This window comes from Aquarana catesbeiana, linkage group LG01, assembly GCF_042186555.1.
Source record: "Aquarana catesbeiana isolate 2022-GZ linkage group LG01, ASM4218655v1, whole genome shotgun sequence".
NCBI lineage: Eukaryota > Metazoa > Chordata > Amphibia > Anura > Ranidae > Aquarana > Aquarana catesbeiana.
In genome coordinates this window covers 33702510-33728302 of record NC_133324.1, presented here as the reverse complement: position 1 = coordinate 33728302, position 25793 = coordinate 33702510, and the positions used below count along the sequence as shown (strand labels likewise).

The 25793-nt window shown below is 42.4% G+C and overlaps 1 protein-coding gene across 1 annotated transcript in view; it reads right to left on the bottom strand.

Moving 5' to 3' along the window:
* Positions 1-25793, bottom strand: part of LOC141139412 (vomeronasal type-2 receptor 26-like) — a 310781-nt gene that overhangs the window by 152967 nt on the left and 132021 nt on the right. The window contains exon 4 of the mRNA XM_073625509.1: positions 7575-7793. Coding sequence (XP_073481610.1) covers positions 7575-7793 — 219 coding nt within the window. The remainder of the gene's footprint in view (positions 1-7574; positions 7794-25793) is intronic.

Genomic DNA, 25793 nt, shown 5'->3' with positions numbered 1-25793 from the left:
TAGTTTTTGCAATGTGGTCTCTTGATGGCTACCCAGGACCAGCTTTGGCTTTGCTTGGATTGCTCTGAGCTCTGAGTGATTTAACCCACCTATTTATTTTTGTGTCACAACTCCAGTCGTGTATATTATTTTTTTTCTTTCTTTTTACAGTATATCTGTTTTTATTCATAATTTGACTGATACCCTGCAATGTGAATTGGCAGGGGGATACCAGTGTGGACCACTTGGGGCCCTGGGTCTGGGGGTGCTCTGCAACATTTGTGGCAAAAGTGAACTCTGATTTTATACCATTTACATCTGTGTTATATGTTTCAATCCATATTGGATGGTATGTATTCTCTGAACTAGTTTGCAGTGGAGCTCATACCGTTATGATGTAATTTCTCTATTATGATTACTGTTAAGTTTTGTCAGCCATTTACCTTTTCATTTATTTGTTTTTATCATCTATATTGATGGTTTTATACCTTTTTACATTGATGTAATACAATTATATGTTTTATATAAATTTATAAGCTATTTTTGGAGAGTTGCCCTTAAAGTCCCATTAAGTACTATGGGGATACTAACCTCTTTTCCATGTATCTATGGGGATGTTGGCAACATAGATATGGCTTTCTCTGGTGGATCTTCTATACTATATATAGGGTAGCAAATACCCAATCCCCACAATAATTCCACCACAGAGAAATCCATAACATTCAACCTTTATTTGTACAATAAGTAAGCAAATATTGTTTTTGAAAACACACTGTACTGTTCTACTGTTGATACGTATACACTTGGCTTTTCAACCATGTTTCAAGGGAAGGAATGGGAGGCATTAATGAAAGCATATTACAAGGGATATGGTAAAAAGGAGTCCCAGGAATCTGAACTCTCCACCCTATTTTTTTCAAATGAGGAGTGCAGTTGAGAAGAAATCTGCATAAGAGATAAACCTCTTTTGGCTAAGTATACATATTTTTCCCCTTTTAGAAGAGGTTGATGATATCTTCAAGAAGAGATGGGAGAATAATATACAGCAATGTACAAAAATTGTGATGAAACTCCTTATTGAACAATACCGTAAATGCTTTATTGCAAGAGATAAGGATATTGACCAACTTTATGCTAAGCTAGAACATTTCAAATACTCCCCACAATTTAAAGAATATGAGGAGGGGATGAAACTCCATCTTGAGCAAGTGATTAGTGACACCTTGGTCATGAAGGAGCCTAAGTTTTGGAGGGATAATATAGCCTTTCAGGAGAGAAATGTCTATAGATGGCACCATAGAAAATGTCAATCTAACCACAAAACTAAAGGGTCAATGGGAGCTAAAACTGATAGAGGGTCTAACTCTTCTCTTAATTCTTCTATTTCTAACTCTTCACAGAATCCACACAAATTCAGGAATCCACAAATAACAAAATGTCTTTCACCAGGTGATGGATCAGCTAACCACGAAAAAAATCTATGAAACCCATTTTTCCTTTGCACACTATCACTCCTCCCTCCTTGGGATCCTTTGGTACCAAGGGTACAGGTGAACCACATGGTGATTATTATTATTATTATTATTATACAGTATTTATTTAGCGCCAACAGTTTACGTAGCGCTTTACAACTTGAGGGTAGACAGTACAAGTACAATACAATTTGATACAGTAGGAATCAGAGGGCCCTGCTCCTTAGAGCTTACAATCTAAGAGGGGAGGTCAAGAGATACAAGAGGTAATAACTGTGGGTGATGTGCTGATTGAGAAGATAAATGTACAGTTGTTAGGTGGGGGCCAGATAGGCTTCTCTGAAGAGATGAGTTTTCAGGGATCGTCTGAAAGTGGATAAAGTAGGAGAAAAACGGACGGATTGGGGTAGAGCATTCCAGAGGATGGGGGAGGCTCTGGAGAAGTCCTGAAGGCGAGCATGGGATGAGGTGACAAGGGAGTTTGAGAGCAGGAGGTCTTGGGAGGAGCGAAGAGAACGATTAGGTTGGTATTTTGTGACTAGGTTAGAGATGTAGCTAGGGGCCAAGTTGTGGATGGCTTTGTAAGTTATAGTTAGTATCTTGAATTTAATTCGGTGACTGAGTGGCAGCCAATGGAGGGATTGGCAGAGGGGTGTAGCAGACGCTGAGCGGTTTGTGTGGTGGATGAGCCTGGCCGCAGCGTTCATGATGGACTGAAGTGGGGATAGCCTATTTAGAGGTAAACCAATGAGGAGGGAGTTGCAGTAGTCAAGGCGGGAGATGACCAGGGAGTGGATTAGAAGCTTTGTGGTGTCAATGGTTAGGAAGGGGCGTATCTTGGAGATGTTGCGAAGACAGAGGCGGCAAGCTTTGGATAGTGATAGAATGTGGGGTCGAAAGGTTAGTTCAGAGTCCAGGATTACACCTAGGACCTTGGCGTGGGGAGATGGGTTGATAGTTGAGCCGTTGATCTTGACAGGGAGATCAGGGGAAGTGGCACCTGAGGGAGGAAATATCATGAGCTCGGTTTTGGATAGGTTGAGTTTGAGAAAGTGATGTGACATCCAGGCTGATATGTCTGCTAATAAGTTGGTAATGCGTGAGGAGACAGATGGAGAGAGCTGGGGGGTGGAGAGATAGATTTGGGTGTCATCAGCGTAGAGATGATATTTAAAGCCGTGGGAGGCAATCAACTGACCCAAGGAGGTGGTGTAGATTGAGAAAAGGAGAGGTCCGAGAACAGAACCTTGGGGGACCCCAATGGAAAAAGGAAGAGGAGAGGAGGAAGTAGAGTTGTAAGTGACACTGAAGGAGCGGTGGGATAGGTAGGATGAGAACCAGCGAAGAGTGCAGTCACGGAGACCAAAGGAGTGGAGTTTTTCGAGGAGGAGTGGGTGGTCCACTGTGTCAAAGGCAGCAGAGAGATCCAGGAGAAGTAGTACAGAATAGTGTCCATTGGCTTTAGCCATTAGTAGGTCATTTGAGAGTTTAAGGAGAGCAGTTTCCGTGGAGTGTTGAGGGCGAAAACCGGACTGAAGGGGATCAAGAAGTTTATTCATGGTCAGATGGTCACTTAATCGGTTGTAGACCAGTCTTTCAAGAAGTTTGGAGGAGAAGGAGAGTAAGGAGATGGGACGTAAGTTGTTGAGATTGGTGGGATCCAGTGAGGGCTTTTTTAGTATGGGGGTGACTAGTGCATGTTTTAGAGAGTTTGGGAAGATGCCACAAGAGAGGGAGAGGTTGAAAATGTGAGTTAGAGAGCGTAGAATCGAGTCAGAGGGTGAGCGTAGCATTTGCGAGGGAACAGGATCCAGGGGGCAAGTGGTTAGATGAGTGCTAGATAAAAGTTTAGCAACCTCAGTAGTAGTAGCAGGGTTGAATGAGGGAAGTAATGACTGTATCTGTGGACATGGGGTGTTGCATGGTGGAGGTTTTTGCGCATTAGCGATCTCCTCATGAATTGTATCAATCTTAGTTTTGAAGTGATTGGCAATCTCCTGGGCGGTGATTGAGTTGGTGGGTGGAGGCAGTGGAGGACAGAGTAGAGTGTTGAAGGTAGAGAAGAGTTGACGTGGACTGGATGAGAAGGTGTTGATGAGTGTGATAAAGTAGGTCTGTTTGGCAGTGTGAAGGCAGGAGTAGTATTTTAGGAGGGCAGATTTATATTGTGTGAAGTCTTCCTGGGTCTTAGTCTTATGCCACAGGCGCTCAAGAGCGCGGCTACGTTTTCTGAGACTTCTGGTGTCATCTGTTTGCCAGGGTTGTAGCAGTCGGGGCCTAATTCTGCGTGTAGTGAGGGGGGCCAGCTTGTCTAGGGAGGAGGACAGTGAGCTGTTGTAAATGAAAGTAGCTAGGTTGGGGCAGGACAGGGGGGAGATTTTGTCATAGAGGTGATCAGTAGCAGAGTAGAGAAGAGAAGGGTTGAGGTGGCGAAGGTTTCTGCATGTAACTGTTGGGCGGTTGGAGGGAGAAGAGGTGGAAGACAAGGAGAGAGCAAAACTAATAAGGTGGTGATCAGAGAGTGGGAATGGATTGTTGGAAAGGTTGCACGGAGTGCACAGATAGGAGAAGGCAAGGTCAAGGGTGTTGCCGTTGGAGTGGGTAGGAGCCTGTATCCATTGCTTCAGGTCAAGCGATGAGGTTAGACTGAGAAGTTTAGAAGTAATAGTAGTGTTAGTGTTGACAGGGATGTTGAAGTCCCCAAGAATAATTGTGGGGATTTCAGAAGAGAGAAAGTAGGGTAGCCAGGCAGAGAAGTCATCAAGAAAGGCTGATACCGGTCCAGGGGGCCGGTAGATGACAGCAATTCTTAGAGAAATGGGAGAGAAAAGACGAATGCAATGTGCCTCAAAAGAGGAGAGTGTCAGAGAGGGAGGTGGGTGAAGAACCTGATAGGTGCTGCATGGGGCTAGAAGGATTCCCACTCCACCTCCCTTCCGTCCACTTGGTCTGGGGGAGTGAGTCCAAAGAAGGCCCCCATGGGAGAGGGAAGCAGGAGAAATAGTATCCGATTCATGAAGCCAGGTTTCAGTAATGGCAAGTAGGTTAAAGGAATTTGTGATGAAGAGGTCGTGGAGGGCGGTGAGTTTGTTGCAGACAGAACGTGCATTCCACAGGGCACAGGAAAAGGGGGGGCTGGTTTTGGAAAGAGGAATATGGACCAAGTTCTGTGGGTTGCGGCTCCTGCCAGAGGGTGTAGGGGGATGGGAGCGTTGGGCAAAGACAGATGATGGTGGCCCAGGGTTTGGGGATATGTCACCAGAGATTAGGAGAAGCAGGAGGGTGAGGGAGGTAATGTGGGACTGTGATTTATGTGAAGGGGCATGTCTGAGTACTGGAGGTTTTATCAGTGTATGGATGTAGAATGAGCGAGAGTTGGTAAGAGCAGTAGTAGGGGGAAGACAGAAGGCAGGGTGATATGTATAAGCAGGCGGGTGGAGAGGGGGGGTGAAGGTAAGAGAGTTTGAGGAGAGAGGACAGGAGTGTCAGAAGCAGTGGTAGAGAGTGCATGTTACAGAGTGGAAGGAGAGCTTAATAGAGAGACGGGTCACCTGCAGTCTGTTAGCTGCTTTCCAGTGCAGATTGCTGTATTTGTTTGCTTCGTGCAATCACTGAAGTGCAGAGAATGAAGTGCATATCACTTGTAGAAAGAATCACTTAGAGAAAGAAGCCTTAACGATAGAAGCCCCTGCAATGTGCTACCCCAGCAATGTGCTACCCCCTTAAGGATGCTCAAATATATACTGTTATAAGGGTGGGGTTGAAGTTTGTTAATTAATCATGAGTGACTATAAGAGTGCCTAGCAATCAAAGTGAACTTTTTGCTTCAAAAGTCAGAATAGCAAGAGGCCAAGACAAGATCAACACATAAAACTTAGGTAAGACAGTCCAGAAAAACAAATAATGTCATGGTTGTTCGCACAGGGCAACAGATAGAGAAGGCCACATACCAGAGAGACACACACACACAGAGACAGCAAGCAGATCCCAATTGCAGTTAACGGTGGAAGATGTGGATGAGCTGACACATACCAGAGAGACACACACACACAGAGACAGCAAGCAGATCCCAATTGCAGTTAACGGTGGAAGATGTGGATGAGCTGACACATACCAGAGAGACACACACACACAGAGACAGCAAACAGATCCCAATTGCAGTTAACGGTGGAAGATGTGGATGAGCTGACACATACCAGAGAGACACACACACACAGAGACAGCAAGCAGATCCCAATTGCAGTTAACGGTGGAAGATGTGGATGAGCTGACACATACCAGAGAGACACACACACACAGAGACAGCAAGCAGATCCCAATTGCAGTTAACGGTGGAAGATGTGGATGAGCTGACACATACCAGAGAGACACACACACACAGAGACAGCAAGCAGATCCCAATTGCAGTTAACGGTGGAAGATGTGGATGAGCTGACACATACCTGTAAAGAGACAGAAGGAATGATCAGGTGAGGCAGAACCCAGTGCAGAGAATGAAGTGCATATCACTTGTAGAAAGAATCACTTAGAGAAAGAAGCCTTAACGATAGAAGCCCCTGCAATGTGCTACCCCAGCAATGGTGATATTAGCTGTCACCCATATGGGCATTTGGGGGTGGTCGATCTACTTTATTACACACTGCCTCACTTCTCCTTGAAGGGGCTTTCCTCATTACAACACTTCCTGATACTGATTTTTTAGATCCTGCTCACAATACTCAACATGAAACATAGAAAATCAAGAAATAATGGACACTATTCCTGAGATGATCAATGAAATTAACATTATCAATCTCTCTGGCTACAAACTCTCCCCAGAGGAAGTCCAAGTAATTTCAAAAGGTTTAAGTTTCTGTCAGTGCTGGTGCAAGGATTTTTGACACCCTAGGCGAAACCTCATTTTGCCACCCCCGTCTCCACTGCTGACTCCACCCCCTTTGCCATGCCCGCGTATACCTCACCTTTTTAATGAAGCACCCATCAAATGCAGTCTCACCAACGCCCATTAATGCAGCCTCACGAGCGCCCATCAATCAATGTTTGCTTGCTTCAATTCATTTGGGAGTCGGGACACAGACACAGTCCTCCACCACCACTGTGCCTCTGACACTATGTGCGAATGGAGCGGTGGCTGCCTGCTGATGCTGAGACTTAGTTGCTTGCTGCAGAGAGAAGAGAGTAGGAACACCAGTGGCCAGGCGCAAAATTTGTAATCATACAAGACCTACACCTAGTTGCAAGGAAACTCATACTTAAAAGTATGTATACTAAAAACACACAACAACAAGACCAAACTAGGGCACACCAAGATGAGGCTTTAGATAATCTATTCGCACTCTTGGAGGAACAACATCCTGCCGAACAGATTGATCAGTATGATATTGAATCACTCCTACAAGAACACTTGGACAGCAAGGTAGATAGTACACCTATCACATCTACATTAAAGAAAAAAAAATCTGATATATTTCCTTCCCCAAACATCAATGCCAATGTAAGTGCCTTTTTATCCCTGACCACTAACGAGATTAAGAAGCTGAAAACCAACATCCCGTCAGCGAATCTCACGACCCAGGAAAAACAAGCCCTTAATAAATCGATTAATTGTCACTCATTGACTATTAAACCTTCTAATGAAAGGGGAAACATTGTGATCATGAGAAGTATTTAATATAAGTCGATTCTAAAAAAAAAAAAAGTACAGACCTATCCACAAGTCCATGATTTTGTTTTTATCACCTATATCAATGTTTTTATACCTTTTTACATAGATGTTATAAAATTATATGTTTTATATAAATTCAGAAGATGTTTTTTATAAATTGACCTTAAAGTCCCATTAAGTACTTGGGGTAAACTTACCTCTTTTCCATTTATCTTTGGGGGATGTTGCCAACATAGATAAGGCTTTCTCAGGTGGATCTCCTATACTATATACAGTACAAACTGCAACATTATAGAAAATGACTCCATGAATAGAAAATTACTCCATGAGTTACCCCTTTCACTTACAGGTATATTTGCAAGTATATCATAATATGAAACTACACAATCCCTATAAATTCTAATTGTAAATCTCCTTAGCAAACAATACAAACAGAAAACAATCAAGTAATGTCTTACTTTGCCTTTTTTCCAGAAGATGGGATTACTCAGATTGGTAAACATTTCAGGCACAAAGCCTGGTCTTATAATGGTAATTATATAATATAAATAATATGTACTGTTTGCAAAAACCCAGCTTTCCAAACTAAGATCAGTTGCAACTTCTCTTCTCTCATTGAAGTAGATCTTGACACCAGTTGATTCCACGTAATGAACATTTCTCATATATTTGTGCAGCTTTTCATGGAAGACAGAAATACAACCTTTACCATATCACCATAAAACCAATTTAAAGAATAATTTAACCTTTGATTCAAGTTTAACATATGCACAGGTCCCTGCTTCCTCTGACCCACCATTTTGAGAGCTAACGGGGGATCCTTTAAAAAAAAAGTGACCGTGTGGGGCTCAACCTACCCAGACGTGTCATTGATTCACAGTATTTTGTGAATGGGAAGACTATAAGTGTCGACAGCTTCAGCAGCTGTCGGTACTTTCCAGGCTCCTAGGAAAGAAAAAATAAATAAATGCATATTTTTTTACCTGCAAAAACATATGCATTTATTTTTTTTTATTTTAAATGTGAACTTATCCTTTAATTTTCCACTGAACAAATTCAAACTCTTCAAATCTACTAGTGGGATAAAAACAGATATTAACTGCTGTAAGGGAGTATGAGGAGAGGTTAATAACCTCAAAATTCCCCCTAATATGTTACCTTTTCATGGTTATGAAGTTGTCAATGATCATGGTACATTATCCCCGTCCTATATCCCTTTTGTTTTAATGCTCTATGTGACCTCTTTAATCACCTCAATACTGGATATTCTCACCCCTTCCTTCCCAGACCAATTTTCAGCTTTCAGCACTCTCACATTTTTAATGAAAATTACTCAGTCATGCAACACTGTACCCAAATTACATTTGTATCACTCTTTTTAAAAACAAATAGAGCTTTCTTTTGTTGGTATTTAATCTCCACTGGGTATTTTTATTTTTTTTGCACTATAAGTGAAAAAAAACATACATTTTGACCAAAATTTTTACTGCTACAGCCTTACAATTGTCAGTTAAAGTAATGCAGTGTTGTATCGCAAAAAATGGCCTGGTCATGAAGGGGTAAATCTTCTGGAGCTGAAGGGGTCAAAAAATGGTTGATAACTTGGGAATTGCAACCTGGGCCTCCTGGACATAAATAAAGCAAGGTCAAAAATGTACAGATTTACAATCAAGGACAAATTAGAGGTGTGGGAAGGTGTACCCCTACAAAGAGGTAGAGTTGGGCGAGCAGTTTGGGCAGAATATCACCTGTTCGCCCATTCGGCAAACACCCAAATTTGTGGGGCACTCGGCAGGATGTCTGCCCGCTGAGAGCCCCATAATGCATTGCGTGCTGCACAGTGCATTCTAGGACCCTAATTGGATGAAGCAATGCACCTGACGGCTGGTCAGCTGCAAGGCTTTGCCCAATCAATGCACAGACCACAGTCAGAGCCAGGATTGGGCAAAGTCAAGATTACTTTGCCCAATCATAGCTCAGTGCTCATAGTCCCACCCTACACTATAAAAGGTTCCTTCTCACGGGAACCTTTTGCAGTGTGTTGGAGTGGAGATAGATAAAGCAGGGCTCTGTTTGCTACTAGTGATTTAGTGTGTTATTGTGACTCTGAGTTTAAAGTGTCAGTGTAGTGTTAGTGTAGTCTGAGTATAGTGTGAGTATAGTGTCAGTGTAGTGTGTCAGTGCAGTGCTAGTGTAGTGTGAGTACAGTGTAGTGTCAGTATAGTGTGTCAGTATAGTGTGAGCATAGTGTAGTGTTAGTGTAAGGTTAGTGTAGTGCAGTGTTACATAAGTGCTTTATACCCCTTTTTTTGCTTACTGCATTTTTTTTGTCACGTGCCTGCCCCCTTTTTTTAAATTGTCATCTGCAGTTTTTCTGACTGTAATGCTGTTGTTCCCCCTTTTATTTATTTATTTTTTTAATCATTTTTTTAAATTTCTGTCAGCGGCACCAAACACCACTTTTCATTGAATAAAGTGCATCCAATAACACATTTCCCAGTATCTATTAAATTTGGGTAACAAGCCCCCCATCACGTCTGGGAGGCCAACAGGGAGAAGCAGATGTTCCCATGCCACTATGAGGGGGCCAGCATCGTCTGTGTCCACAGACAAAGGTGGACATTGTCCTCAGGCAGGGCATGTTTTTATTGGTTTAGTGATGTTGTCCTTGCTATCCAGCCACAACATGCAGAGGAGGTGGTGAACTGGCTTACTAAACTATCCTCATCCATCTCTTCCTCTATCACCCAAGCAGAGACTTGTGCGCAGTCCACCACAGCTGCCAGAGCAACTCATTCTGTCTCCTTGTCCACAGCTACTCCTGCCATAGCCCCAGTATCAAGCATGGAGGAGTCAGATGAATTATTTGAACACAGCATTAGCCACTTGCTTTTTGACGATGCACAAAAATTACTTGACTCTGATGTTGGTTTTGAGGTTGAGGAAGGGAGTAACATGAGCCTACAGAGAGGGGAGAATACTGATAAATAAACAAATTGACAATCATGCTCTCCCAGCCGCAACGTATTGCCAAGTTAGCTCCAGTGATAATGGGGATGGAAGGGATAATGAGGTCACTGATGCGAATTGGGTGGTGGATAGAGCATAGGAGGAAAGTGAGGGGGAGGCACAACCCCAATGAGGCAGGATGTCCTCCAGAGTTAGCCATCATGGAAGAGTAGAGAGCAGGTACCCTTTTTCATCACATTGTGGAGCTGTTATCTCCCAGTTCACTTTCCACAGCTCAGCTGTCTGGGCTTTTTTTTAGCACATGTGCAGCTGATCACACTGTTGCAGTTTGCAATCTCTGCTGCAAGCAGATCAAGCTTGGCAAAAATGTGGGTAACACATGCTTGACATGGCATTTACACCCCCACCCCTCAGCCCGCTGGCAAGAGCACCTGAAAGCCACACAAAAGGGACACAATTCTTCTCTTCCTCACTCCTCACCTTTCATGTCTACCCCCCACTATATCTCCTGACCTCTCAGCAGCCTCCACTGACAGGGATGATGGTATAGCAAAGGGTTTCACAGGTCCTTGCAACATGTCTGCCAGCAGCACACCAACAGCTGTAGAGTATAGCAAATTTCTCTGTCCCAGCTGCTGCATTGAAAAAAAAAAAAAAACTCCCTGCCATCCGCATGCCCAGCATCTAAACTCCAGCTTGTCCAAATTACTGGCATTACAACCCCTGCCTTTCTGTCCGGTGGATTCTGCCCCCTTCCATGAATTTACAGAATGTGCTGTACTACAATGACAGGTTCCCAGATGCTATTTATTTGCACGTAAGGCCATTCCAGCTGTGTACCATAATGTGGAAGGCAATGTTTTGGCATCCTTGGGCAAGGCAAATAGCATGTCCACCTTACTGCTGACATGTGGTCCAGCAAGCATTGTCTGGAATGATATATTTCATTCACAGCACACTGGGTAACTCTGCTTACAACTAGAAATGATACAGGACAGGTCTCAGTGCTGAAGCTTGTTTTTCTGCCATGTCTCCATATATCTGGTGGAGATGTTGTTGTTAGATCTGTTAGCTCCACCCCCTCCTCCTCTTCCATGTCCTCCTCTGCTGAATTGCCCTATGAACCACCAGTACCCCCTTAGTGTTCAAGGGGCTTTTCAATGAGTTAGCATAAAAGGTGCCATACAGTGCTTCAGCTGGTCTTTCTAGGGAACAGGAGCCAAACTGGAGCAGAGATTCTTTCAGCTCTGCAAAGACAGGGCCAGAGGTGGTTCATGCCATGGAAGCTTGAGCCAGGAATGGTGGTCAGCGATAATGGCACTAACCTTCTGTCCACCCTTCAACACCCTTCAAGAATTTTTTCTTTCAAATGTTATGATTAAAAAAACATAATCTGTATGACTGGCTTTGTTTATCATACAGTTGTCACAATAAAGAGTTCATTAGTCTAAAGTTGGTACGGTATTTTTATTGTGCATCTTTAATTGTCAATGTAGACCAAAAGCATCAGATCTGAAGGATTATGAATTACGTGTTTTACAAAATAAAATAAGAGATAAAATCTGTAGGATATGGACAAAAAAGGAAAAAAAGAGAGTAGAGAAACGAAATAGATAGAACATGGTAGTAATCCCTAAAAAGTTGTAGCTATAGCTGTCAATTTAGAAAAGTGCTTTATAATCAGATAAATCCTTGAACAAGTATCAATTTTGCAAATGTTACCTGTAGAATATCATCCTATAAATTCGTATATTTATCTGATTCCCTATCTTCAATATCATAGAATAGACTAGAAGTATATGAGATCGAATGTGTAAAAGTGGTTACTTGTACACAGATATTTTCAAATGTAGTGATACTCCTAAAGAAATCATATATACTGTACATACAGTATATTTACACTGTATTTTTATAATTACTAATAAAGTTATGAATTTGTACAATACAATCAATTAGGTATATTTCCACCTTCTTCAAGTTCCGTATTAGTTTTAAATTTGTTGATATTAATATAATATTTGGCCAATATAAGATTATCATTTGATTTTAAGGGGAATGATGGATCATTAATATCAGGAGGGAATTCAGGATTATTAATAGAGTAGGAAGGCCAAGAGAAGTTGATATCTTATACTGAAAAGCAGAAAAAAAAAAATCACAATTAGTGTATATTATTTGTTTTGTGTGAAAGATAAAGTGCCCACAAACTATGGTATATGGTACTATGGTATATATATTTGAAAATTGCTCAAAATTGATGTACCGACGACCATTTCTTGAGACTCTCAAAACAGCGGGACAGTACAAATGACCCCCAAATGACCTTGTTTTGGGAAGTAGACAGTTCAAAGTATTTAGTAAGAGTCATGGTCAGTTTTTTAAAGTTGTAATTTTTTTTTCCTACTTTGTCACAAAGTGAGAACGCTTTTTAGAAATCTTCCTTCCCTTTCTACTGGGAATCACATTCCCGTAAATATTTAGAGGTTAATTTTTTGGTCTCCCCTGACAAACTGTACAAACTGAATTTTTAATTTTTTTTTAAATTTTTTTATTCGCCAAATGTTCAAACATGTTAATAACAAAATGCAATAAACGAATAGGATACAATCTGAAATATATCTAATCCTATAGCATGTGTATATATAATAAAGATTGTCCTGCATCTCTATGTCTTGTTTTTATTGTACATTCAGTTTCCTTTTTTTTGTCGAAACAAAAAACGAAGTACATTGGAAAAAAAACCTTGTGCTCCTGTAGATAAGATACGTATTGAACATATAGTATGTCAAAACCCCGAGGGGAAACTCCCTCGTAAACTTTTGTGCCATGTGCTGCTGTCCATCTCCCCACAAGATCTCTCTGTTGCCATTTCAGATATATGTTTTTTCTGCTCATTTACATGTCAGATTGTACAGTGTCTTCAGAATTAATTCATTTTCCCAAGACTTTATTGAATTTTTTGGATGATCCCCTGGACTCATATGTCATTTTATACATGGTGACGTTGGCATTAACCAAGCCTTTCCAGGCATTCAATGTAAGATGGTCCCTTCTAATCCAGTTAAGTGCAATTAGTTTTCTTACGTAGTAAAACAGAAGTCTTAGTAGTGTCCTCATATTGTTACTCATAACCTCATCCTCTATAACTCCTAGCATTCCCAGAAGTGGACTACATATGTTTGGTATATCGAGCGTGTCAGCAATTAATTGGGTTACCTGTGACCATAATGGTCTTATCCTGTCACATTCTCATACCATATGTATAAAAGAGCCTTCTGCTGTCAGGCATTTATGACATGTGGGATTGTCTTTCCTCCCCATTTTATATAACCTATGAGGGGTATAGTACATTTGATGTAAGTATCTGAGTTGTATCAGTTTGTCTCTAGCAGAAATAACCGTAGGTAAATATGAAGTTGAGACTCCCTCCCATTGTTCTTCTGTAATTTCTGGTATAATCTCCAGCTATTTTTCCCTAAGTTTCCTTTCCTTTGGATTCGCCCTTTCTGCAAGTGTATTGTAATATGTGGATATTAATTTTGTGTGGTCTGGAGTAGCAAGTAGTTTTTCCAGTTTAGAATTCTCCAGAGACATTGGTCCTGCCCCAAACTGAGCGGGGGAGCATGTCTCAGTTTAGTGAACTGGTATTCCCACGTCTCTGGAACATTCAGTTCTCTTTCCAGCTGTACAAAGGACTTTAGTTCACCATTATCATAAAACCGATGTAGGTATGTGAGTCCAAATTTGTCCCATCTAAATCCATCCCCTAAGTGAAAAAATTATTTTAAGCAAGGGTTAAACCACAGAGGAGCGTTAGGGGATAGGTGAAGGGGAGTGTCCATTAAATGTTTTATACAGATCCCCAGGATCCGTTTTGTGGATTTGAATATCTCTCTACCTCCCTCAGTAGGCACCTCTCCTCTAAAAAAGAAATGTAGTAAGGTTTCATAAGAAGTTACTGCTTCAACTGCAACTGCAGCATTGTTCAGTTATGGGAACATTTGCCAGTGAATATGTACTAATTGGGAGGCTAGGTATTATAGGCGTAGATCAGGTACCGCCAATCTCCCTCTAAGAACTGGTAGTTGTAGAATCTCCGGGGAGACTCTAGCCGCCTTATTGCCCCACAGAAAAGAGGTCAATAGGGAATTCATGTGTTTGAATATTTTCTTCGGGATGTAGATTGGGGCATTGGAGAGCACATAAAGAAATTTCGGGAGGAAGATCATCTTGAATAAATTAGCTCTACCATAGAGTGTAAGTGGGAGGTCCTTCCACTTCTGTATCCTGTCACTAAACTCTCTAATTATAGGCCATAAATTGGCCTCAATGAATGAATCAATCGGTAATTGGATCATTATACCCAAGTATTTAAATTTTGCTACAATGGCCAAAAGACATTGGGTTGGGAGAGCTAAGTCTGGCTGCGGAACCAGCGGAAAAAAGACCGACTTGGTCCAATTGATTCGGAAACCAGAAAAATCTCCAAATTACTGAATCAGGGAGACTGCTGCTGTCAAAGACGCATCAGGGTCTCCCAGGTATAGGAGCATGTCGTCCACGTATAACGATACATGTTCCTCTAGATCCCCAACAAGAAATCCCTGTATGGTGTCATGGGTCCTGAGTTTAGCCGCTAGTGGCTCAATGGCCAGAGCAAATAGTCAGAGTCAGATATGAGCCCATTTACTCTAAAGCTCACTCATGGTTCCTTGTATAAAAATTTAACCCAGGATTTAAATTTTGGTCCAAAGCCCAATTTGCCTAGAAGGGAGAATAAATAATTCCATTCTACTGAATCGAACGCCTTTTTGGTGTCTAAAGATGCTATCACTCTTTTGCCCTTATTCATATGTTGGATCTATAGATTGACATACAATCTGCGTAAATTAATTTGGGTAGAGTGGCCGGGTATGAATCCTGTCTGATCAGAACTTATTAATTTAAGGATCACCAACATCAGTCTACTGGCCAGGACTTTGGCCAGTATCTTGACATCAGAATTGATCAGAGAGATTGGCCTGTATGACTCCCATTCTTGTGGATCTTTCCCAGGTTTGGGGATCACTACAATTAAAGTCTCCCAAATAGAGTCTGGTAGTATGCCTTCTTTTTATGCTGCTATAAGAACTTTTTGGAGAGACGGTGCCAATCTCTCTTTATGTAGCTGGTACCAGTCAACAGGGGACCCATCTAGGCCAGGTGATTTACCAGGTTTGAAGGAGGAGATTGCACCACTTATCTCCTCCTGTGATATTGGCTGCTCTAAAACATCACTATCTTCCCGTTCTAGTGAGGGTAGGGTTAAACCCTCTATATAAAATGCTAATTCCTGATTGGTATGTTGGGTCTGCGTCTGGTATTGGGTTTCATAAAAGTTCAGAAAGGTGTTTAAAATCTCATGAGATTCTCTTACTACCTCACCGGTTGATCTTCTGAGTTGCTTTACTGAGATCGGAGCATTAAGTGGCCTCGCTAGGAAAGAAAGAAGGCGGCCACTCTTGTCCCCAAACTCAAAGAAAGGCATGGTCTGGTGTAGTTGTCTTTTTACAGTATATTCCATTAGAAGTAGTTTGTACTGTCGTGTTAGGTCTTGCCAACATTGGTATTTACCAGGGGACGAGTTATGTATATACTCTCTTTCCGCATCAGTGGCTTTGACCTCTGCGTCTTTCATATCAGAGTTGAGGGCTTTAGAGAAATTCCTCATCTCTGTGGCAAACACCCCTCTCATAGTTGCCTTAAAGGCATCCCATTGATTGGGCACCGGTGTTTCCATCTCATTCTCCTTCCAATATTGGTCAATGCTCGTTTTTCATTTTATAGTAATGAATTCCTCTTGGAGCCAGTGTGTGGTCATCCGCCATTGTCGTCTTCCCCGTGGAGCATTCAGATCTAGTGTAACCTCCAGAGGAGAATGATCTGATATAGCTCTAGGGAGATATCTGACACCAGATATATACAGGAGCCCATCTACAAAGGATAGTCCTAAGTCTATTCTAGAGAGCGTCTTGTGGGTCTCAGAGTGACATGAGTACTCTCTGACTCCAGGGTTTCTCTGTCTCCATACATCTGTGAGAGCATAACTCTCCAGCCAGGAGGATAGAATATGGCGAGAGTCAGATACATTACCATGTCTGTCTAGAGCCCCATCTGACACTGCATTGAAATCTCTCAGCAGTAGTAGTGGGCCCTGTGCAATTAATACAGCTTCCTTCAGAATATTATCTAGTACTTGGAAGGAGAAGTGGGGGAACATATACACATACCAACGTTAAGCATACATTAAACATTTGGCACACCAATATAGCATATCTGCGGTTTGGGTCTAGTTTGACCTGTATAATGTGTGCTGCAGACTTTTTGGTGACCAGAATTGCAACTCCTCTAGAGTATGTGGAATATTCAGTGTGGAGTACTCTCATGATGTTAACTTTTTTTAATGCCATAACTTTAGACCCTTGTAGATGTGTTTCTTGCAATAGAATGAGATGTGGTTTATACCTCTTTATAAAATCAAATATGAGAGATCTCTTAACCTTTGAATTCATACCACGTACATTCCATGACATTAAGTTTATCTTACCCTCCATTTATGTGTAGAGAAGATAGATGTAGTATGTCTGGGGGAACCTCCTATGAGCAAGGTCCTGACTGATTATTCATCCTGTGGGGAACAGAGCAAAGCACACCAGCAGCACACAGCACAAACCAGCACATAACATTAACCCCTCCCGTCCCACCCTGCACTCAACCCCAACCTGCTGTGTGCCTGAATCCCATAACCAGAAGAAATGTAAGTGACCTCGGGGGGGGGGGGGTTACAGGTCTCTAGTAATACCTGATACACCGCATAGCTATAGGCAGTGTAGCATGAAGGAGCTGGATAGCATCCAAGACAGTATGTTGATAAGGAGAAAAGAGAGAAAAAAATTAACCAAAAAAATATAACAAGTCTGTTCACCTTCCCTTTCTTTCCTTCTTTTCTGTAGGAGACCAAAAGTTATAAGGAAAGCCGCCAAAAAAGAGGGAAAAAAAAAAAAAAAACGTAAACTTGCTCTCAGGCGGTGAGCCAATAAGTAGTCTAACTAGGAATCATCAGGGGGGAAGGAGAAAAAAAAAGGAAAAAAAATAGAGAAAAAAGCGATCCTAAATAGTTCTTACTCTTTCTATTCCTCTCCTATTCCTGTAGCAGTTCAGAAGGTTGTTGTTTTAAATAATGCATAGATCCAGGCAGGACAATTTGCCAGATTGTTGTAGTACCAGATGATATATCATGTATGTCCATCACTAAGGAATGACATAAGTGTCTATGTTGCTAACTTCGCATGTGTACAGCAGTTAACTCCATGTCCATTTAACGGTGCGCATCTGGATGTGGCGCCCCCTAGTATCCAACCTCCATTGGGGTGTTAAAGAATGATACTTTTCCTCTATCCACCTCTTTCAATTTTAAGGTTGAATATAATTTTTATTGAGTTTTTCAGAAACATATATAAGAAAACCTATATCGGGGGGGATAGGGAACAGAGTAAAGAAAAGGGGAAGGGGATGGAATGGGGGAGGTGGTCCACACCTTCCCCCCACAGTACAAAAAAAAGTACAATTTCAAGTAAACTTAAGTGCTTAAAACTGTTTTTCGTAGAGAAATCTATCTCTGCGCAGTGTCTTCTCCCTCTGGACACCGACTTGTCACCATCAATCAAACTGTCGTATGTGGGAGAGTAAGGGGGGGATAGTGGGGGATGAGGGAGCTAAGAAAGAAAGGGGGGGCTCAGCATTATTGGACATGTAGTGTCCAGGTTACCTATATTTTGTAGTATAGGTAATTGTCCGGGGAAGGTACATTTGAACCCAAAATAACCATAGCTTTCATCAATAAAGCATCATCCTCCACCATAGTGTAGAATATTGCCTAGTCCTCAGGCAGAAATGCTGTTGAGGAGGAGGTCAGATGAGGAGTGGTGGGGCACCAAAGGGACCACAGAAGAACACATTTTTCACAGGTATCCTCCATCTTTGCTTATAACTCCTCTATGAGCATTATGTCATTGAGGATGTCTATCCATCTAGAAATAGAGGGAATGGCATCCTTTTTCCAGTACAGGGATATGACATGAGGAGCTTCAGATAGGAAGAATCTAAGAAGATTCTTCTTGTGAGACTGGACTGGTCCTGGGAGGATGGATAGAAGAGCCATTAAAGGAGATGGGGTTAAGGAGGCCTGATACATATCATTGTAAATACTAAAAACTCTGTTCCAGAATGGGCGGACCCTTTCGCACTCCCACCACACATGAATGTATGAACCCTTTCCTCCGTGACAGCACCAACAAGTATCTGAAGTGGCCAGAAACATCCTATACCATGACTGGATCTCTGTACCAACGTGATAACAATTTGTAATACTTCTCCTGTGTGAATCCTGATCTGGATGATTTGTGTGTAAGTGTGAATGAAGTGGACTATTGTTCAGGCGATATCTCAATGCCCAGGTCCCTGGACCACTTTTGCGTGTAATTAGGTAGAGAATACCATATGTGGGATTGTATGTCTTTATATATCAGAGACAGAGTGTGTCTGAGAGAGACTACACATATCCTCGAATGTTGTGAGTGGTCTGTGGACCTGTCCCGAAAGATGCAGTGACCTGCTAAGTTGAGTCAGGGATATTATGGAGAGCCAGTTGGTCAGAGTAGTTGACTGACTGTCTGATGGCGTTTGGAATTGACCTGTGGTGGGGTGAATGAACTGTCTGGCTGTGGGCCACTGTTCCCATTTGTATAAGCAACATTGTCCTCTAGAGGCTTAGGTCAGAAATAATGGGTTGTCTAATAGGGAGATGAGAGAGCCAGGGTCAGTGGATAGGGAGGGTTTGTTAAGTTTGCTATACCAGGTGAGACCAAGGTGAGAGCTACAGTTGTCATTGGGGAAACCCCGTGCAAAATTTGACGTTATATCCCCAGAGAAGGGCCAGAAGATCAACCTGTGCCATGTCTTGCTCTATAATCTTGGATGGTTTGGTTAGGGATCTCAGGAACCACTCAAGGAGTCTCAAGATTATGGCAGATGTATGATATAGTTGAAAGTCTGGGAGGCCAATGCCTCCTCTAATCTTGGGAGTACATACAATTTTGTGCTTGAGTCTGGAAGGGTGGTGTTGCCATATGAACTTGACCGTCAGGGAGCGAAGCGAGAGGAAAAATGCGTTGGGGAGGAGTATGGGTAATGTTTGAAATAAATAGAGCAATTTAGGTAGAATGCCATTTTGAGGACATTCATTCGCCCCCCACCATGTAAGCTTGAGATTATGCCAGGATTCCAGAGAGCTTCGGATTTTTGTCAACATAGGGCTATAATTCAAGGCATATATGTCTTGTACGTCTTTAGGGATCTCAGTCCCCAAATACTTAACCGAGCATGATTGTCAGCAGAAAGGAAATTTTCCCCAAATGAGGGCTACTTCTTTCAATGTCAGAGATATATTCAGGGCTTCTGTTTTGGCAATCTTTAATTTGAAGATGCTATGTATTCCAAAGCGGTCAAGCTCCATAAGAATGGCAGGGATCCTAACTTGTGGTTGGGTGACATATAGAAGCAAGTTGTCAGCATAGAGTGACAATTTACGGGGGGCTGAGGGTGTGAGGATTCCGTGAATAGAATCGTTACAGCGAATGGCTTGGGCCAAATGTTCAACAATGAGCGCAAATAATAATGGCGATAAGGGGCATCCCTGTCTTGTGCCATTTCTTATCCCAAAGGCCTCCGAGGCCTCACCATTGGCCAATACTTTTGTTGAAGGGTTTGAGTATAATTACATTATTTTGGTCATTGTCCGTGGGCCTATGCCTATTTGTTGTAGTGGATGCTTGTAAGAAGGGCCAACTCACTCTATCAAAATCTTTCTTGGCATCACACACCAATAAGCAGGTGGGGATGTTGTGGTGTTTGGCGTATGATATGATTGACGGGTGTCATGGGGACGGCTTGCCTCATGCGTATTGACGCCACGCATGCCACACCAGTGACGTCCTTAGTTGGCGCCGTCTAGTTTTGTGGTTTTTTCCATCTGGCTGACATACTGGCGGGACTAGGTTTGGCGCCATTGGCGGGCAGACGCTTCCCACCTGTCATCACGCTTGCGTAACATTGGTATTGTCCACCCTATTTGATCGGCCCAACTGGGAGTCCCCATTCACAACTGACCAGATAACTGGCTTGCACTGCACACACAGAACCTATACCCTGTACCACAGGGTAATTCTATATGTTATGGCTTGTTTATATTTCACTTTTTCACTCTACACTTATATCATTGTCTCACGAACAACCAATAGGTTCCTTTTCTTTAAGTACGCTCCCAGTGTTTGTTTATTTATTCTTTCAGAATTCTTACTGGTCTTTTTTACATCCCACTTTTATATCTGTTTTGCACACTATCCAGTAGGTATATTCCTACCCACGCCCCATCTTGCACTTTTGTCACCTTCTTTCACCTTCTTTCCTCCATCTATTCCTACTTTCTCTGTGCTTGACAGTGCTGCTGGTTGCATCATATACAATACTTTTAATTGTCTTACAGATTTACTTGTCACTATTGGCATAATACCCACTATACTACATTTGTTCCCTGGTTGGGGACGTTTCGGTGTGGGTCGTTGCTTATGGGCAGACTTATATACCTCAGCTCCCGGGGAGGCTTGATATGGTGACCCCTGCACACCAGGATCATTTGGAGTTCAGTGTTCCAATGGGATGTAAGTTTGTGGATTTGACCATCTCTTCACTCTCTATATATATCTTTTTAAATATAATACTTTCCATATCATGGGCCCCATTTTTTTGATTTAGAACATTTCCATTATTTACAGATATTCAATATCCACTCCTGATGAGTCGGTTAACCGACGAAACGCATTGAGATTTTGAGGATGTAACCCCTCTCATTTCCACCAAGATTTCTAAGAATTTTACTGTATATTACAAGTTATACTCATGAAATATGTATTATTGTCCCCCTGTTCTGGCAATCATGTTTCACACTCTGTTTATATGTATGCAATATACTTCTCAAGATTTCTGTATATGCATTAAGCAATTATTTGTTATATATAACGTTACACAACTTGATACTCATGTACATTAAAAATATTTATTTTTACTCTCAAATTTGTGCCTCATTTAAAGTCCCATACTTTTTTTGTTATTTTTTGAATTTATAATTAGGGATGGAGGCGCCCTACCCCACCTTCCTTGTGCGCTTCATTTAAAGTCCCAGTATATGGAGATATACATCCCCCCCTCTGTTGGAGTATGATATGAGGTGTAGGGTTTTCGTGGTGTTAGCCCTAGATTCCCGGAATAAAACCTATTTGGTCACTATAGATTATGGAGGGAAGCAGGGGGGCTAGACATGTGGCTATCATTTTGGAGAAGAGCTTTAGATCAATAATCAATAGGGATATGGGCCTATAGTTGCTGCATTGTGAATGGTCTTTTCCGGGTTTGGGTAGTACCACTATCTGGGCTTAAAGGAGTTGTGATTGCAAAGTATGTGTCTCGTCACCTCCTCAAATGCTCTTGCCATGATTGGGGCTAGTTGTTGAGCAAACGTTTTGTAAAACTGGGGGGGTACATCCATCTGGTCCTGGACTCTGGAATGGTCCTGGAATGCCATATCCTGTATATATTGGTGAAGGTCTGATGAGGGTAAAGAAGTCTGTGTCTCGGGAGGGGAGAGGTTGTAAAGCGAGGAATAGAAATAATTTCGGTGTTCTTGTATTTCTTTTGTTGGGATGGGGACATGATGTGGGGAATGTTTTGTCTCTGTTGTCTAGGGTGAATAACCCATGCTAAATGTTTCCCACATTTATTAGCTTGGAAATAGTAAGCATGACATCCCTTGTTACAGGCGAAAAGATGCAGTAGGTCCTGCCTTGTATTGAAGAGTTCCACCAGTGTTTTGGGATCTAAGGTGCATTTGTGTGTGGTTTCAAGGGAAGCAATCTGAAAGAAGAGGCGATGTATGTCCTCTGTGTGGGCTTTTTTCAGTCTGGAGCCGTGTTGAATGAAAATCCCTCGCAACTCACATTTCAAAGTTTACCATTTGTTCATGGCAGATGTCTAGTCCTGTATGTGGGTCTGGGCAAAGTCTGTAATAGCTTTAGACACAGAAGCAGTACATACAGTGTCATTCAGTAGGTGTTTCGTCATGTGTGTTGTGGTAGCCTAACATGGGTGACGTGTACCGGGGCATGGTCTGACCATAATTTTAGACTGATCCCGCAAGCAGGGTCTAGATCCAATAGTGTTTGGGAAAGGAAAATGTAATCTATCCTGCTGTAAGAATTATGTGCAGGGGAGTAATATGTGTAGTCTCTCTCAGCCGGGTGTAGGAGTCGCCATGTGTCAACCAGGGACAACTCTGTTAGGATGGTACATATTTTATTTAGTGAGGAGGGTGTGATGTGTGGCTTACCAGTGGACGAGTCCAGTCTCAGGATGAGGGGGATGTTGAGGTCGCCTCCCAAGATCAAATTGGGATTCCCAAAGGCCTTCAGGCAGGCTGTCACGGAGGAAAGGAAGTGGAGCTGGTCTTGATTTGGAAGATAAACATTGGCAATTGTAAAAACAGTCTGTAAATATTGCAATTTCAAAAACAAGAACCTGCCCTTCGGGTCTATGTCGGTATCGAGTACCTCTGGGGTGAAGGGGCTGTGGAAGGACACTGAAACCCCTTTCATTCTAGACATGGGGTTAGTGCTGTGGAACCATGTTGTAAAGTGTTTGTCTGGAAGTGGTGGGACTGTGTCTGAACGAAAATGAGTTTCCTGTAATAATAATATTTGCGTTTTGGCTTTGTGAACGTGACGTAGTATCTGCCTGCATTTTTCGGGTGTATTAAATCCTCGACAATTTAATGAGGATATCTTAAACTCTAAGGTGGTCCCCTTAGTGTAAGAATCATAAAGTGGTGAAGCAAATGTCTGTGGGTCCTGAGGTGAAGGGGTCTAATGTTGAGTTGTAGAGCTGAGGGGGGGAAAGGGGAAATATGTAAAGAAATGAAGAAGGAAAGGTATGGGATGTGTGTACTGAGTAGGGATGAGCTTCGTGTTCAAGTCGAACCCATGTTCTACTCAAACATCATCTGTTCGCCCATTCGCTGAATTGCAAACGATATGGGCTGTTCGCGCCAAATTTGTGTGGCGCGTCACGGCCCATAATTCACTGCGGCATCGCAGTGCATTTCTGGCTGATGATTGGCCAACCATGCACTATGACCCGCATGCTTGATCAATCACAGCGCCGTCTGTAGAGAGAGCTGTAAATGGCCAAAACCAGGGTGGCTTTGGCCAATTATGGCTCAGGGGGTTTAGTACATGCCCCACACTATAAAAGGCCACCTGCATGGCGGCCCTGTGAAGTGTGTGTTCCGGCATTGAGAGACAGAGACAGAGAGACAGTGTCATTTGATTTAAGTTAGATAGATTAGGCAGGACAGTCAGTCAGTTAGCTGCACTTGCAGTGTATTGTGTATATATATGCATCCCAGGTGTTGTGTGTGTATATATATATATATATATATAAATATATATATATACACTGTATTCATTTTAGCTAGATCCGTTCTTGTTATTATCTTCCTACTGACAGGCAAGCTTGTGTTACAGTATTTACAGCTACCTGAAGAAAATTGCTGGTGTTCTTCTGATCCTATTAGTACCACAGTCAGGTAGCTATACTATTTACAGTTAGTGTAGTGCGTCCTCCTCCCAGAGTTCAGCTAAAGCTACAAGTTAGTTTAGTGTGACCTCTGCACAGTATTCAGCTAAAGCTACAAGTTTGTGTAGTGCGACCTCTACACAGTGTTCAGCTAAAGCTACAAGTTGGTGTAGTGTGGCCTCTGAACAGTGTTCAGCTAAAGCTACAAGTTAGTGTAGTGCACAGTGTTCAGCTAAAGCTAAAAGTTAGTGTAGTGCGTCCTCTGAACAGTGTTCAGCTAAAGGTACAAGTTAGTGTAGTGCGTCTTCTGAACAGTGTTCAGCTAAAGCTACAAGTTAGTGTAATGTGTCCTCTGAACAGTGTTCAGTTAAAGCTACAAGTTAGTGTAGTGCACAGTGTTCAGCTAAAGCTACAAGTTAGTGTAGTGCGTCCTCCTCACAGTGTTCAGCTAAAGCTACAAGTTAGTGTAGTGCGACCTCTGCACAGTGTTCAGCTAAAGCTACAAGTTAGTGTAGTGCGTCCTCCTCACAGTGTTCAGCTAAAGCTACAAGTTAGTGTAGTGCGACCTCTGCATAGTGTTCAGCTAAAGCTACAAGTTAGTGTAGTGCGTCCTCTGAACAGCGTTCAGCTAAAGCTACAAGTTAGTGTAGTGCGACCTCTGCACAGTGTTCAGCTAAAGCTACCTGTAGAAGGTTGGTGGTGTTTTCCTGATCCTATAACTACCGCAGGCAGCTACATTATTTACATGTTAGTGTAGTGTGACCTCTGCATGGTGTTCAGCTAAAGCTACCTGTAGAAGGTTGGTGGTGTTTTCCTGATCCTATCACTACCGCAGGCAGCTACATTATTTTAACATTAGTGTAGTGCGTCCTCTTCACAGTGTTCAGCTAAAGCTACCTGTAAAAGGTTGGTGGTGTTTTCCTGATCCTATCACTACCGCAGGCAACTACATTATTTTAACGTTAGTGTAGTGCGTCCTCTTCACAGTGTTCAGCTAAAGCTACCTGTAGAAGGCTTGTGGTGTTTTCCTGATCCTATCAATTCACTACCACAGGCAACTACATTATTTTAACGCTAGTGTAGTGTGTCCTCTTCACAGTGTTCAGCTAAAGCTACAAGTTGGTGTAGTGCGGCCTCTGAACAGTGTTCAGCTAAAGCTACAAGTTAGTGTAGTGCACAGTGTTCAGCTAAAGCTACAAGTTAGTGTAGTGCGTCCTCTGAACAGTGTTCAGTTAAAGCTACAAGTTAGTGTAGTGCGACCTCTGCACAGTGTTCAGCTGAAGCTACCTGTAGAAGGTTGGTGGTGTTTTCCTGATCCTATAACTACCGCAGGCAGCTACATTATTTACACGTTAGTGTAGTGTGACCTCTGCATGGTGTTCAGATAAAGCTACCTGTAGAAGGTTGGTGATGTTTTCCTGATCCTATCACTACCGCAGGCAGCTACATTATTTTAACGTTAGTGTAGTGCGTCCTCTTCACAGTGTTCAGCTAAAGCTACCTGTAGAAGGTTGGTGGTGTTTTCCTGATCCTATCACTACCGCAGGCAGCTACATTATTTTAACGTTAATGTAGTGCGTCCTCTTCACAGTGTTCAGCTAAAGCTACCTGTAGAAGGCTGGTGGTGTTTTCCTGATCCTATCAATTCACTACCACAGGCAACTACATTATTTTAACGCTAGTGTAGTGTGTCCTCTTCACAGTGTTCAGCTAAAGCTACAAGTTAGTGTAGTGCGGCCTCTGAACAGTGTTCAGCTAAAGCTACAAGTTAGTGTAGTGCGTCCTCTGAACAGTGTTCAGTTAAAGCTACAAGTTAGTGTAGTGCATCCTCTGAACAGAGTTCAGCTAAAGCTACAAGTTAGTGTAGTGCGTCCTCCTCACAGTGTTCAGCTAAAGCTACAAGTTAGTGTAGTGCGACCTCTGCACAGTGTTCAGCTAAAGCTACAAGTTAGTGTAGTACGTCCTCTGAACAGTGTTCAGCTAAA